Source organism: Papio anubis, chromosome 16 (assembly GCF_008728515.1).
Source record: "Papio anubis isolate 15944 chromosome 16, Panubis1.0, whole genome shotgun sequence".
Classification (NCBI taxonomy): Eukaryota; Metazoa; Chordata; class Mammalia; order Primates; family Cercopithecidae; genus Papio; species Papio anubis.
In genome coordinates this window covers 52709742-52726406 of record NC_044991.1, presented here as the reverse complement: position 1 = coordinate 52726406, position 16665 = coordinate 52709742, and the positions used below count along the sequence as shown (strand labels likewise).

Sequence of the window (16665 nt, the reverse complement as noted above, 5' to 3'; positions counted from 1 at the left end):
GTTTGGGGTCCCAGGACTGGAGGAACAATATGGTGTCTGAGTGTCTTCTGTCCTCCTACACAACTGAAGAAGGTGACCCAGACCCGGTGCATCCTAACCTGCAACCTAGCAACAAGAAGGTGGCCCAGTACCTTCTCCCCAGGACTGACAGGTTATCTATCCAACATGACCAGGAAAGCCCAGCCCCCGGGAGGGGGAGATTAATAGGAGACCACTAAGTAGCCAGAGGAAGTGCTCACCTTCAGAGGGCCTGGGACTTCCTTCCCCTGCTGAGTGATAGCTCTGTGGCAAGCACGCACATGTGGGAGGATTCTGCCAGTTCAACAAATGATCTGGCCTGGGAAGCCTCTTTGTTCTCCTGGGCCAGAGCCTCCCTCGCCTGCCTATATTCACTGGGGAGCTGTGGGGGCACTGGCAGAGGGGATCCCACTACATCAGACAGCCCAACCCAGGGACCTTCCTCCTCCCAGGGAGAATCTTCTTCCTCAAGAGATTCCCATACCCTGAGGATGAGGCCTGGGGAGACATCTTCCATTCCTTCAGGCAGCACCAGCAGGGGCCTGTGGAAACCTCAGCAGTTCCAGATAAATCAAACAGACCAAAAAAAGCAGCAAAAACACTGAAAATTAAACTTTCATTGAAACCACAATTGCAACAGTAGGCCAGGACCTGCATGCTAAAATAAATGATTTCTTTCTTTTTTTTTTTTTGAGATGGAGTCTCGCTCTGTCGCCAAGGCTGGAGTGCAATGGCGCGATCTCTCTCGCTGCAAACTCCGCCTCCTGGGTTCAAGCTATTCTCCTGCCTCAGCCTCCCAAGAAGCTGGGATTACAGGCATTGCCACCATGCCTGGCTATTTTTTGTATTTTTAGTAGAGACGAGGTTTCACCCTGTTGGCCAGGCTGGTCTTGAACTCCTGACCTCAGGTGATTCACCCACCTCGGCTTTCCAAAGTGCTGGGATTACAGGCGTGAGCCACCACACATGGCCAAAATAAAGGATTTCAATAGGACCAAAATTCTCTAAATGTAATAGACAAAATGTTTAGATACAACCAAAGATCACTTGTCATACTAAGAACCAAAATATTACAACTTGAATGAAAAAAAGACAGTCACAGCTGGGCGCAGTGGCTCGCGCCTGTACTCCTAGCACTTTGGGAGGCTGAGACGAGTGGATCACTTGAGGCCAGGAGTTTGAGACCACGTTAGAAGATATAGTAAGACCCTGTCTCTACAAAAAATAAAAAAAATTTGCCAGGCAGGGTGGCACACACTTTTAGTCCTAGCTACTTGGGAGGCTGAGGCAAGAGGATCACCTGAGCCCAGGAGTTCAAAGTTGCAGTGGGCTATGATTGTGCCACTATACTCCGTCTTGGGCAACAGAGAAATACCTTATTTGACAAGGATTTTAAAGCAGCCATTATAAAGATGCCTTAACAATCAATTATAAGGTCTCTTGAAACAATGAAAAACCAGAAAATCTTAGCAAATAAATAAAAGTTATAAAAAGAAGCAAGTCAGCTGGGCTCAGTGGCTCCCACCTGTAATCCTAGCGGTCTGGGAGGCCGAGGCAGGTAGATCACTTGAGCCCAGGAGTTCAAGACAAGCCTGGGTAACATGGCAAAACCTCATCTCTACAAAAACTATAAAAATTAGCTGGATGTGGTGGTGCGCTCATGTAGTCCCAGCTACTTGGGGGACTGAGCTGGGGGAATCGCTATTGTCCTGGAGGTCGAGGCTGCAGTGAGCCGTAATTGCACCACTGCCCTCCAGCCTGGACCACAGAGCAAGACCCTGTCTCAAAAAAAAAGAAAAGAAAAGAAAATATAAATGATAGAATCGAAAAATAGCCAAACATTGATAAATTGGACCTCATAAAAATTAAAAACTTTTGCTTCGCAAAAGCCCATGTGAAGAGAATGAAAAGACGGGCCACAGACTGGGAGAAAATATTTGCAAATCCCATACCTGACAAAGAACTAGTTTCTACAATATGTAAAGAACTCTCAAAACTCGACTCTCAAAAAAAAAAAAAAAATACAGTTCACTTTTATAAGTCAATACACAATTCAGTTTCTCCATGTCCTTGCCAACACTTGTTATTTTCTACTTTTTTGATAGTGACCATCCTAATGGGTGTGAGGTGATATCTCACTGTGGTTTTGACTTGCATTTTTCTGATGGTTGGTAACATTGAACATATTTTCCACATGTTCATTGGCCATTTGCATACCATCTTTGAAGAAATGTCTATTGAAATCCTTTGCCTATTTTTAAAATTGGGTTTTTTTTGTTACTAAGTTGTAGGAGTTCTTTATGTATTCTAGATATGAACTTCTTATCAGATAGGTGATTTGTAAATATTTTCTCCCTTTTTGTAGATTGCCTTTTCACTCTGTTGGTTGTGTCCTTTGATGCGCAAAAGGTTTTGAGTTTGATGTTGTTCTATTTGCCCATTTTTGCTTTTGTTTCCTGTACTTTTGGTGTCATATCCAAGAAATCATTGCCAAGTCCAATGTCATGAAGCTTTTCCTCTGTGCTTTCTTCTAGGAGTTTAATTTTTTTTATTTTTTATTTTTTTTAATTAAAGAGTCTCGGTCTGTTGCCCAGGCTAGAGTGCAGTGGCATGATCTGGGTTCACTGTAGCCTCTGGCTCCCGGTTTCAAGAGATTCATGTGCCTCAGCCTCCCAAGTAGCTGAACTACTGGCGTGTGCCAGCATGCGTGGCTGATTTTTTGTATTTTTAGTAGAGATGGGGTTTCACCATGTTGGCCAGACTAGTCTCGAACTCCCGATGTCAAGTGATCTGCCTGCCTCGGCCTCCCAAAGTGCTGAGATTACAGGCATGAGCCACCACGCCTGGCCTCGACTTTGTTCTTTTGCATGTGGATATGCAGTTTTCCCCTCACCATTTGTTGGAGAGACCCTCTTTTCCCTACTGAGTAGTCTTGGCGTCTTTGTCAAAGATCATTTGAGCATATGAGGGTTTATTTCTGGGTCTTTGTCCTGTTCCACTGGTCCACACGTCTGTCTTTATGACAGTGCCACACTGTTTTGATTACTGTAGCTATGTTTTGAAATCAGGAAGTGTTAGTCCTCCAACTTTTTTTTTCCTTGGAATTGTTTTTGCTGTTTGGAGGTCTGTGTGTATTCTTTTTTGATGTACCCATAAATATATTTTAGTGTGGATAAATATGTGCATGTAAATTTATGTATTTTAGTACATTTGTTTATGCATAGATTTTAACAACAAAAAACCTGTAATAAAAACATGCTGCTCTGCAACTTGCCTTTTAAAATTCCACATTAGGCCAGACACGGTGGCTCACATTGCAGGTTTTTTTGATGTATAGAGATTTTAGATTCCTATATAGTCAGGTTTATCAATCAGTGCTTCTGCTTTAGCATAATATTAGGAAAATCATTCTTGCTTGCCAAGATTATATAAATAGGCACCTCTACCTCTTAGTATTTTTAAAAGTTTAATTTTCAACTTTGAAGTCTTTATTTTAGGGTAAAGTATGAAACAAGATGATCACTTTATTGTTTTCCAAATGGAAGCCAGTTGTCTCAGTGTTATTTATTTGATCATTGTGTTCCTTTCTCCCTGGTATTTTTTTTTTATCTTTTGCTTTTATTGCCCAGGCTGGAGTGCAATGACACGATCTCGGCTCACTGCAGCCTTTGTCCCAGGTTCAAGTGATTCTCTGCCTCATCCTCCTGAGTAGATGGGATTATAAGTACACACCACCATGCCTGGCTAATTTTTTTGTATTTTTAGTAGAGACAGGGTTTCACCATGTTGGCCAGGCTGGTCTTAAACTCCTGACTTCAGGTGATCTGCCCACACTGGCCTCCCAAAGTGCTGGAATTACAGGGGTGAGCCGCCACCATGCCAGGCCCCTTTCTCTCTGGTTTTAGATGTTCCCTCACTTAAAAAAAAAAAAAAATTACATTCTGCATTTTATGTTTGTTCGTTTGTTTGTTTTGGAGTCTGACTGATCTGAGTTTTGATGTTGATTCTATAGCTAGCTAAACCTACTAGCTTTCTGACCATGAGCAAGTGACTGCACTTCACTCTTACTTAGTTTCCTCATCTATAAGATGAGCACGATAACACTATCTGCTTCGTAGGCTGTCATGAGGATTGAGTGAGACACCTGGAGCTGAGTATACTTAGCAAAGGCTAGCTGTCATTACAACCGCTGCTGTTATAACTAGTGCTGCTATTGGGGTTGGTTTCTGGATTCACTTTCTTGAGTTCTTTTCAGGAGTCTAAGACTTCCACGTCTTTATGTTGCTCAGTACGAGGCAAAAAAGTGACCTTTCCTGAGACAGGCCTCTTACAGAGAAGTTATTCGTATTAACACTGACCAAAAGTATCTATGGAATTACTTCTTAGCATTAGCTATGAAAATATGTGTTTTCTGCTAACTTTGGATATAATTTTAGGCAAATTATCGAATCCTGTTCTTATATAATCTCTTCATTGTGAATGTCATGTATATTTGTCAACAGATGCCTTCTTATTTGCAAAGTGCTTTGATTTGTATTTGAAAGGTGTTCCTATGTTGTCTTTTACAATTAATGTTATGATGAAGGATCCCTGTTAATCTGGGGTGTCTTTAAGCAAAGCCATGTTTGTGAGACTGTATTAGATATCATGTTTATTAGACGTCTAATCAGTGAAATGAATGAGACTGTTTTTAAAATTATCTTCTCTGTACCATGCTACAGATTGAGGGTGATATAAATCACTGAGAACACAGGATTCCTGTGCTCATGGAGTTGATGGTCTAGTTGGGAAAATACGATATGTAAACTTAAAATACAAAGTGATGGCCGAGCTTGGTGTCTCACACCTGTAATCCCAGCACCTTGGGAAGCCAAGGCAGGCAGATCACCTGAGGTCAGGAGTTCGAGACCAGTCTGGCCAACATGGTGAAACCCTGTGTCTACTAAAAATACAAAATAATTAGTCAGGCATGGTGGCGGGCGCCTGTAGTCCCAGCTACTCAGGAGGCTGAGGCAGGAGAATGGCATGAACCCAGGAGGCAGAGCTTGCAGCGAGCCGAGATTGCACCACTGTACTCCAGCCTGGGCGACAGAGCAAGATTCTGTCGCAAAAAAAAAGAAAGAAAATATCATCTATTCAGGGAAGAGCAGATATCTACTTATTTCTCCATGTCAGAATTCTCTATATAAAGATTCGCTGTTGAAGCTATTACATTCTGGGTGGTGCTAGAAATCATTACTTAAGGAAGAGAAATTAGAATGTTGTTATATATTTACCAAAGCAAAAGCAATAATCCAAATTTTAATCAGATCTTAGAGGAAACATTTTTATAGCTGTTTATTACAAGACCTCAGAGTTTTCTTACTGTGAGCACTCTCAAAATTAAAGTATTTTTAATTGAACTATTGGTCATAGTTATTAATATTATTAATATATTATTATAAAAAGGCAGAGAGAAATCATAATAAGAAACAGATCATTGCTAAAGTATGATTTGCGTTGCTCCTCTAGAGTTTTTTCTTTTGTGGTATATATGAAGGGCACCCTATGATTTTCCATTGCCTTTTCTCTGCTTTAAAACCCATAGCTAATTCCCTAACTTTGAATTTGGAACATTTTCAGAGTGAGCTAGAAAGGGGGAGACGAGGCCGGGCGCAGTGGGTCACACCTGTAATCCCAGCTCTTTGGGAGGCTGAGGCGGGTGGATCACTTGAGTCTGGGAGTTTGAGACCAGCCTGGGAAACATGGAGAAACCCCGTCTCTACAAAAAAATACGAAAAATTAGCCAGGCAGAGTGGCGTGCGCATATAGTGCCAGCTACTCTGGAGGGAGGTGGAAGGATTGCTTGAGCCCAAGAGGCAGAGGTTGCAGTGAGCCATAATTGCGCCACTGCACTCCAGCCTGGATAACAGGACAAGACCCTGTCTCAAAAAAAAAAAAAAAAAAGGTGGAGAGGGTGAGTTAAAGGATAATTGGCTGCAGTTTTACAGTCTACAGTTTTAGACTGTAAATCAGCATATCACTTTTCAAACATTAACTCAACCTTCAACAGGCACGAGAAGCTGAAGTTGTTTGTAACTAGCCAGGAAAATGAGAAGTGTTATTGAATATCTCTCAGCATATTAGGAAGAATTGGAAGAAAAACAGACACAGAGCTCTGGATTCTATGTTTTGCTCCAAAGTAATGGATAGGAAGCTTTATTCATCTAACAATGTATGCTGTGATTTAAAAAATTTAAAACTACCCTTCTTGATAAAGAAAATCAAAAAGGAAAGAAGGGGGAAGGAGAGGAGCTAGGAAAGGAAAGAGGGAGAGGGGAATGAGGGAGTGACTAGTATGCTTACATTTTATACTCTCGTGAGGGTTAAGAATAATGTATGTGGGCCGGGCACAGTGGCTCATGCCTGTAATCACAGCACTTTGGGAGGCTGAGGTAGGAGGATGGCTTGAGCTCTGGAGTTCAAGATCAGCCTGGGCAACATAGTGAGACCCTGCTTCTACAAAATATAAACAAAATTAGCTGGGCGTGGTGACATATGCCTGTGGTCCCAGCTACTCAGGAGGCTGAGATGGGAGGATTGCTTGAGTCCTGGAGGTCAAGGCTGCAAGTAAGCTATGAACACACCACTGTACTCCAGTCTGAGTGACAGAGCTAGACTCCATCTCAAAAAAGAAGAAGAAGAAGAATACATGTGAAGTCCCATATAGTCCCAGTCCCAGCACACTGTCCCTTACCTACTAGACACAGTATTATAGTATCTGCCACAGTGATGGGCATGTAAAATTGTATGTTTTAGGGAATCATATTTGACTGGAGACATGTCTAACTTGTTTAACAAGTCACATTATAATGCCTTTGCTACTCATGAACATCCAGTCACTTGGTGTCACTGATATCTGCAGTCCTAGGCTTGCCAGTGTCCCAGGCCTCTTTGTTCACTATTTCCTGGGCTACTGCTTAGGCTCTATGCCTGTTACACATGTAGATATGACCCTCTGTTCTCCGTCATCAACAGCGGTTGAATCAGAGGCCTTGTTTTGGTTATCTCTTGCTGCCTAACTACAAAATTTAGTGGTGTAGAACAACAACCATTATGTTATCTCTGACAATTTTGTGGGTTGATGTGCTTCAGCTGAGTGGTTCTTATGGTCCATGTGATGTTGACTGGGGCTGCAGTCACTTGGGGGCTTGAATGGTCTGGAATGTTCAAGGCTGCTCCTTCACGTGGCTGATAGTTGATGCTAGTCATCAGCTGGGAGCCCAGCTGGGCTGTCAGCTGAAGTGGCCACCTATGGTCTCTCCATGCCCATGTCAGGCTTCTGACAACATGGTGGCTGAGTTCTGAGAGGGAAAGTCGCAAGGGTGAGCCTTCCAAGAGAAGAAAAGTAGAAACTCTCAGTTCTCTTAAAGGCTAGCCTCAGCCGGTTGTGGGGGCTCCTGCCTGTAATCCCCACACTTTGGAAGGCCAAGGTGGGTGGATCGCTTGAGCCCAGGAGTTTGAGACCAGCCTGGGCAACATGGGGAAACCCCGTCTCTACAAAAAAATACAAATACAAAAATTAGCCAGGCATGGTGGTATGCACCTGTAGTCCCAGCTACTCAGGAGGCTGAGGTGGGAGGATCACCTGAGCCTGGGAGGCGGAGGTTGCAGTGAGTCGTGATCGCACCACTGCACTCCAGCCTGGATGACTGAGCGAGACTCTGTCTCAGAAAATAAATAAATTAATTAAATAAATAAATAAAAAATCAAAGGCTAGCCTCACGTCTGTTGTATTCTTTTTTTTTTTTTTCTGTCTTTCTTTTTGAGCCAGGGTCTCACTTTGTCCCTCAGGCTGTAGTGCATTGGCACCTCTTGGCTCACTGCAGCCTCAACCTCTCAGGTTCAAGCAATCCTATCTTGGGCCCCCAAGTAGCTGAGACTACAGACATGCACCACCACGCCTGGCTCTTTTTTTTTTTTTTTTTTTTTTTTTTTTTGTCTGTAGAGACAAGGTTTTGCCATGTTGCCCAGGCGGGTCTTAAAACTCCTGAGCTCAAGCAATCTGCTCACCTTGACCTCCCAAAGTGCTGGGATTACAGGTGTGAGCCACCGCGCCCAGCCTTCTGTTATCACAGGCCAGCTCAAATTCAAAGAGTGAAGGAATTGACTCAGGTCTTGATGAGAGATTGGCATGTGCATATAGAGAATGGCCTTCTTACTATAGGGTCAGTACCATATTCCTTTCAATTTGCCTTCATGAAGTGTAAGTCTTTTAAAAGGATACTTACAAACTCAAGATTCATGCCCTGGAACTAATTCTATAAAAGGTGGTGAGATATCATTGACCTAAACATTAGAACCTGGACTGATTTGTCTTGGACACAGTTGTATGGCATTGGAACAAAACTTGTGTCAGTACATAAACATGAAACAGCTAATCTCTTATGAATGAAAAATGTGACCCAATTCTGTAAGAGAGGGTTTAAGTCCATACGTGATTATTGCTAGAGCAGTGGTTCTCAAATGAAAGGGATTTTGTCCTTCAGCGGGTATTTGGCAATGTCTGGAGACATTTTTGGTTGTTGCAACTGGGAAGGGGGCAGTGTTACTGGCATGTAGTGCATAAAGGCCAGAGATGAAGCTAAGCATGATACAATGCACGGCACAGCCCTCTCCCACAACAAAGAATTCCAGCCCAAACATGTCAATCGTTTCAAGGCTGAGAAACCCTGAGCTACCGCAAAGATTCTTCCCATGCTGTCTTGGAAGTTCATACAAAGCACATTGCTTTTTATACTCCAATACATCATTTGTGCCTCTTTTCCTACAAAAACCTTTTCTCTCTGTATATTTCCAAATTCAAATTGTGAGATTTCTCTAAAGGCTCTTTACAACCTCTATTTATTTTTTGTATTTAAATAATTTATAGGCCCGGACACGGTGGCTCACGCCTGCAATCCCAGCACTTTGGGAGGCCGAGGTGGGTAGATCACTTGAGGTAAGGAGCTCGAGACCAACCTGGCCAACATGGTGAAACCCACCCTCTACTAAAAATACAAAAATTAGCTGGGTATGGTGGCAGACACCTGTAATTCCAACTATTCGGGAGGCTGAGACAGGAGAATCGCTTGAACCTGGGGTGGAGGTTGCAGTGAGCCGAGACTGCGCCACTGCACTCCAGCCTGGGCGACAGACTGAGACTCCATCTTGAAAAAATAAAAAAAGAATTTATATACAGAGATTGGATCAAGGTGACTTGTAGGGCACACCAGTTCCATCGTTTTTCTCCTACCTCAAACTCTAAGAAATGACAAGAAAAAAGTTACATCTGTGTATAAATCTATCTTTATCTGTATCTATACCTGTGTGTGTGTCTGTGTCTGTGTGTGTGTCTGTCTGTGTCTATATCTCCTGAAAAAGAAGAAGAGGTGATCACTATGGATCAGAAATTTTGAGCATCGTTGAAAGACTGTGCGTCAGGGAAGGCTGAATTATGCTGTGGTAACAAACAACTCCCAAATTGAAGTTATTTAAAAAAACTATGGTCTATTTCTCAGTCATTATTTGGGCTGTCAGAGGGCTAGTTGTTTCGGGACTTAACAGCCACTGTCTTTTTTTTTTCTTTTTGAGACAGAGTTTCACTCTTGTCACCCAGGCTGGAGTGCAGTGGTGCGATCTTGGCTCACTGCAACCTCCACCTCCCAGGTTCAAGTGATTCTCCTGCCTCAGCCTCCCAAATAGCTGGGATTACAGGTGTGTGCCACCAGGCCAGCTAATTTTGTATTTTTAGTAGAGATAGAGTTTCACCATGTTGGTCAGACTGGTCTCAAACCCCTTACCTCAAGTGCTCCACCCACTTCGGCCTCCCAAAGTGCTGGGATTATAGGCATGAGCCACCGCGCCTGGCCCAGCCACCAATCTTGAATGTTGCTACTGCCTTATAGAGGCAAAAAGAGAACTTAAGGTTCTTAAGATTTTCTTTTCTTTTCTTTTTTCTTTCCTTCTTTCTTTTCTTCTTTCCTTCCTCTCTTCCTTTCTTCCTATTTTTCTTTTTCTTTTCCTTTTTTTTTTTGACAGGGTCTCTGTTGCCCAGGCTGGAGTGCAGTGGCGTGATCATGGCTCACTGCAGCCTAGACCTCCAGGCTTAGGTGATCCTCCCACCTCAGCCTCCTGGGTAGCTGGGACTACAGGCATGCACCATCCTGCCTGGCTAATTTTTGTATTTTTTGTAGAGACGGGGTTTTGCCACATTGCCCAGTGTCTCAAGCAATTTGTCCACCTCGGTCTCCTAAAGTGCTGAGATTACTGGCGTGAGCTACTGTGCCCGGCCTCTTGAGCTTTCTTTTAATGATTATACCAAGAATTCTCTGTCACTCACTGCAGGGCCAGGACCAAGACAAAGTGTTAAATGGGTTCCATCTTGCTCTGGCTCCATCTGGCTTGATTACCAGTCCCGGCCTTACCTTCTCGCTGTCCTGGGCTTATTCTTGCCTTTAATATACAGTCAATAAGCAACTCAAGAGGGGCCGTATTTCAATCCAGCATTCCTGAAGACCGGGGGCCTTGTGAACACATTTGTTCTTCACCTTATTTGATTGCAGATCTTTTTTTTTCTTTTTCTTTTTTTGAGACAAAGTTTTGCTCTGTTACCCAGGTTAGAGTGTAGTGGCGTGATCATAACTCACTGCAGCTTTGAACTCCTGGGCTCTATCTGACCTACCTTAGCCTCCCAAGTAGTCGGGACTTCAGATGAATACCACCATGCCTGGCTAATTTTTTAGAAAATTTCTTTTGTAGAGACAAGGGCTCACTATGTTGCACAGGCTGGTCTTGAACTCCTGGCCTCAAGTGATCCTTCCGTCTCAGCCTCCTGAAGCATTGGGATTATAGGCATGAGCCACCAAGCCCAGTTTGTAGATCCTTTTGAAAATCTGATAGAAAGAATGAAAGCTTTCCCAAATGTGGGAGCCTGTGGCTTCAGGGGAGTCTCCAGAATTCTAGGCATTAGATTTAACATTTAAAAAAAAACAAGGGCCGGTTGCGGTGGCGCACACCTGTAATCCCAGCACTTCGGGAGGCTGAAGGGGCGGATCACAAGGTCAAGAGATCGAGACCATCCTGGCCAACATGGTGAAAACCCGTCTCTACTAAAATTAAAAAAAAAAAATTAGCTGGGCATGGTGGCACACACCTGTAGTCCCAGCTACTCAGGAGGCTGAGGCAGGAGAATTGCTTGAACCCGGGAGGTGGAGGTTGCAGTGAGCCGAGATCGTGTCACTGCACTCCAGCCCGGCCACAGAGCGAGACTGCTTCAAAAAAATAAAAAAGATAAAAAACAAAAAACAAAAAAAACCAACCAAGAATGAGGAAAGAGCAGGTGGTGTGGGCTTGCTATTTGGAGGTTGAGGGCCTGTCTTCTGCCCCTTTGGTCATTAAGGAAGTTATTCAGTCTTATGACTAGATCAATATCATTACTGTATGGCCGGACGCGGTGGCTCACACCTGTAATCCTAGCACTTTGAGATGCCGAGGCGGGCAGATCACTTGAGGCCAGGAGTTTGAGACCAGCCTGGCCAACACAACAAAACCTCGTCTCTACTAAAAATACAAAAAAAAATTAGCTGGGCATGGTGGCATATGCCTGTAATCCTAGCTACTTGGGAGGCTGAGGTATGAGAATCATTTGAACCCAGGAGGCAGAGGTTGCAATGAGCTGGACTTTCTCTCTCTCTATATATATAGAGTAACTTACTTATATAGTAAGTTACTATATATACATGATATCTACTATATATACACCGTAGTATATATACTATATATAGTAACTATATACACTATATATGTACACTATATATACTATAGTATATATACTATATACAGTATATAGTACACCATATATACTATATATAGTATATAGTATACCACTATATATACTATATAGTATACCACTATATACTATATATACTATGCTATATATGCCATATATACTGTATATCGTATATATACTATATATACTGTATATAGTGTACATATATAGTGTATATATAGTTACTATATATACACATATACTATATATACTATATATACTATATACACACTATAGTATATACAGTATATAGAACAGAGTAATCTGTTATATAGTATATATACTATATATACTGTATATATAGTGTATATATAGTATATAGTGTATATATAGTAAGTTACTATATAAGTTACTATATATAGTTACTATATATAAGTTACTATATATACATATATACTCTATATACTACATAGTATATATACTCTATATACTCTATATATGATATATAACTATACACTATACTATATATAACTTACTATATATAGTAAGTTACTATATATAGGGTGACTTACTATATAGAGAGAATAACTTACTATATATAGTAACTTACTATAGATCTATATATGTATATATAGTTACTGTAAGACATTTATATATTGCAAAAAAACTATATATATACAGTTACTATAAGACATTAGTATACTGTAAAAAAAATCTAGAAAAAACACAAAAAAGAAAATCTAGCTCCCATGTGTTTTTTACATGACCTTGTGGCACCTGAAGGCTAATTTTATTTGTTCAGGGTTTGCCACATCCTGTGATCTTTCATTATCTTTGACTGGATATGTGACCGTACAAGAACATTTCAGTTATGGCCTAACATAATATGTACATAATATGTACTCCAGAAATTCCATTGCAGAAATTGTACTTGATAAAGGTGGCCATCATTCATTTTTGTCACCTAATCATGAATGCCAGTGCCACTTTCCATTTCAGGACTGGCATGGAAAGTTATGCCTGTGCATCAAACAGAAGTTTACATGAAGAAGGAGCCTCTTGTTCAATTTTGCATGAGATGTTTCCTGTTGACTTCGAAAACTTGAAGTGTTTGAAGGCAAGGGAGAAAGCAAATCAACCCAAGAGATTCTACATATTCAAAGACCCCAGCAGTTTGTTTACCGAACACAGAACTGTGTGCTGGTGGCAAAATAAAGCCTTTGCCCTGAACAGGAAATCTTGGAGTCCAGGCAACAGGAGGCCTGGCAGCATTCCACGGTGACCAGCTGATGGAAAAACAAGAATTTACAATACTAACCCCAAATGCCCTTTTTGTCTCCCAGAAGAATAATACTATCTTGGCCTAGGAGGGTTGTACCTTCATGCTCAACTCTTGGTCTAACAGTCATGAAGCTGCAGTAACATGCTGTGTTCCTCTCCTTAATCTTCTTTATCAATCAATGCCTTAATCCTTTGGGTGTTGTTGTTGTTTGTTCGTTTGTTTTATTTTGTTTTGTTTTTTTGAGAAGGAGGTTTGCTCTTGTTGCCCAGGCTGGAGCGCAATGGCGTGATCTTGGCTCACTGCAACCTCCACCTTCTGGGTTCAAGCGATTCTCCTGCCTCAGCCTCCTGAGTAGCTGGGATTACAGGCATGCACCACCATGCCCGGCTAATTTTGTATTTTTAGTAGAGATGGGGTTTCTCCATGTTGGTCAGGCTGCTCTCGAACTCCCAATCTCAGGTGATCCGCCCACCTCGGCCTCCCAAGTGCTGGGATTACAGGTGTGAGCCACTGTGCTCCTAAAAAGGCCCCTAACCCTTTTTGTTTGTTCGTTTAAATTATGAAATTAGGCCATTCTATAAGTGGTACATTTTTCAATTTCTTAAAAAAGAGAAAGGTAAATTATTTGGGGCAGACAACAAAATAGGAATGTAAATGCTTCAACTGTTGACTACATTTGTGTGTTGTTTTGTTTTGCTTTGCTTTGCTTTGCTTTTTGAGGCAGAGTCTCACCCTGTCTCCCAGGCTGGAGTGCAGTGACGTGATCTCGGCTCACTGCAACCTCTGCCTCATGGGTTCAAGTGATTCTCATGCCTCAGCCTCCCAAGTAGCTGGGATTATAGGCATGTGCCACCACACCCAGCTAATTTTTGTATTTTTGGTAGAGACAGGGTTTCACCATTTTGGCCAGGCTAGTCTCAAATGCCCAGCCTCAGGTGATCTGCCCTCCTTGGCCTCCCAAAGTGCTGGAATCATAGGTATGAGCCACTGTGCCCAGCCTAAATTTGTGTTTAATATGGCAGGAGTGATGGCTGGATCTGGTGACCTCCATTTCTCTATTGAATGGGGAGAAAGCACAGCCTTTGGGGTTTGAAGGGCATTATCACTTTAAAAATTTTGTTTAATTTAAATTTTAAAATATTTTTTAGAAATGGGGCCTTGCTGTGTTACCCAGGCTAGTTTTGAACTCCTGGGCTTAAGTGATTCTCCTGCGTCAGCCCCCCAAAATGTTGGGATAATAGGTGTGAGCCACCACACCTGGCTGCTTTATAATTTTTTACTTGGTGTTTCTTTATCTGTTTTATGGGGACAATAATATCTACCTGATGAGTAGACACATAGTTGGTGACGTGAGAATCTCTACCCCCAAACTTTAAAACTGTTGCTTAAGCATCATGCTAATGGTCCACAGTATATGGATTTGTGGATTGTGTCTTCTTCCTTCCATTTGAAAACTAGAACATTTGCTTGTCTCCTTTCCCTCTATCACTTACCTCATCCTTTGTGACGGTTTGAAGCACTGATCATTTTCCTATATTACTGTGGGGAAGTGGATTATCTGCAATCAATGCCTTGTGTTCATTTCCTCTCCTACCAGTCAGGCATGCCGTTTTGATAAACTACCTCCCAAGTTCTGAAGAAATTAGGCTTAACCTAAAATAAACCAAACAATAGAATTTTGATAGAAGTGGAGCAGAGGCCTACAGTGTTGTCCCAGGAGCTGTTGAGGGCAGTGGCGCCTGCTTCTGGCCATGGACATAGAGATTCAGTATCACCATGTCATTGCAGAACAAAGGGAGAGTTGGCTTTGTTAATCACCCTGGCTGCCTGTGATGTGCTGATCAGTTAAGATACCAACATTTCTAATTTACATCCTGTGTTGTTGTTTCTGTGCACCCAAGGGATGTGAACAGAGTAATGTGGGGTGGGGGATGGTGCAGAGTGGTGGCAGTGATGGTTGCCAGCCCTCTGTCACCACCCTCTCCACTAGAATGCCATGTATTATGTATTTCCACTGAAGGACTTGATTTTAGCACCGAAGACTGAATGAGTGGTCTTGTAACCTGTACCTGCAATCTTGGCCTTGAATTCTCATTTTATTCCTCAATGCAATGGCTTAGAAATCAGCTGGTTGATAGCTGTGAGCCAGGCCCTTGCCCGCTACTTTCAGCTGGAGCCTTGAGGCTGTGCCCTCCTGGGTGACCTTTGCCTGGTACGCCTCTCTTGTGCTGGGCTGAGGGCAGCTCTTGGCCATGTGTGATTATGCTTGAATTGTGATTCAAAATTGGCACAATTATATCCTAATTTTTTAAAAACCTGAAAATGTAGTATAAATTCCTGACTTCTGAAAATTTCTCATAGTACCCATCCCAGTTTTCAAAGCAGTTTCGTAAGTTACCAACCATATTTATTTTTCCCTTCTTTTCTTCTCATTCCTTCCTTCTTCCTTCCTTCCTTTCCTTCCTTCTTTCCTTCTTTTCTTTCTCTCTCTTTCTTTCTTCCTTTTTCTCTTTTTTTCCTTTTTTTGTTGAATTGGGGATGTTGCTCTCTTTTGGTAATACGATCATAGCTCACTGCAGCCTTGAACTCCTGGGCTCAGGCCATCCTCCTGCCTCAGCCTCCTGTGTAGCTGGGACTGTAGGTGTGTTCCACCATGCTTGGCTAAGTTTTTAAATGTTTTTGTAGAGGTGAGGTCTTGCCGTGTTTCCCAGGCTGGTTGCAAACTTCCAGGCTAAAGTGATCTCCCACCTCAGCCTCCTGAGTCACTGGGACATATTTCTGTGGAATCTCCCAATTTGGCAAGACATTAATGCTAGAATGCCTTTAACACTGTTGGAAAAGTGGTACCCTTCTTCCTTTTGGAGAATATAGCCTCAGAATGTATGCTCCCTAGAAACAAGAAGTGATTTCAAGCAATGAGCTAGAAAGAGAAAATCTCTCTTCTTTTTGTAGACTTACTACTACTAGTCTTTGGATGAAGGTCCCCAGTTGGGTATACGTATCATAGTTGTGACACTTGTGATAAGGTTAGCCTATTTTTAATGATAAAGCACTAGTCATCCTTTTCTTTTAAAATTATAAAAATAAATAGTACAAATGAGTATAAAATGAAATGTAAGGCCAGGCTCGGTGGCTCATACCTGTAATCCCAGAACTTTGGAGGCCAGGGTGGGTGGATCGCGAGGCTAGGAGTTCGAGACCAGCCTGGCCAACATGGTGAAACCCTGTCTCTACTAAAAATACTGTTGGGGTGATCAGACCTAACACCAGGTCGTGGGGGTGCCAAAGTCCGATGGAGTCAAAGGATTGAGAAAAAGACAGTTTGAGAGAGAAAAGCTGGGACCAGGAGGCCATCGCTACTGTATGGAGGCTGTGAAGGCCCTGAGCTCTGGGAGCCCATGCTATTTATTGGTAATCCAACAAAGAAACAGGTGGTGAGAATGTGGAGGTCGAAAGGGCAGTCGCATGGTCTACAACTGTGATGGTTTAGCATTTATAAGGAACATGTTCTACTACTTGAGATAATGCAGAGCAGGTTCTTCTAACTCAAGATACAGTCAATCCTGGGAGAGCAAGG

General features: G+C 42.3%; 1 protein-coding gene across 6 annotated transcripts in view; it reads left to right on the top strand.

Annotated features, from left to right (window-relative positions):
- Positions 1-16665, top strand: part of SHLD1 (shieldin complex subunit 1) — a 110173-nt gene that overhangs the window by 34822 nt on the left and 58686 nt on the right. Inside the window, exon 3 of one of the 6 annotated variants that reach the window (XM_017944988.3) lies at positions 9424-9687. The exons of the other annotated variants lie outside the window; for them this stretch is intronic. Coding sequence (XP_017800477.1) covers positions 9424-9455 — 32 coding nt within the window. The 3' untranslated portion in view covers positions 9456-9687. Of the gene's footprint in view, positions 1-9423; positions 9688-16665 lie in introns of those variants that run through there. 6 annotated transcript variants of the gene reach the window in all.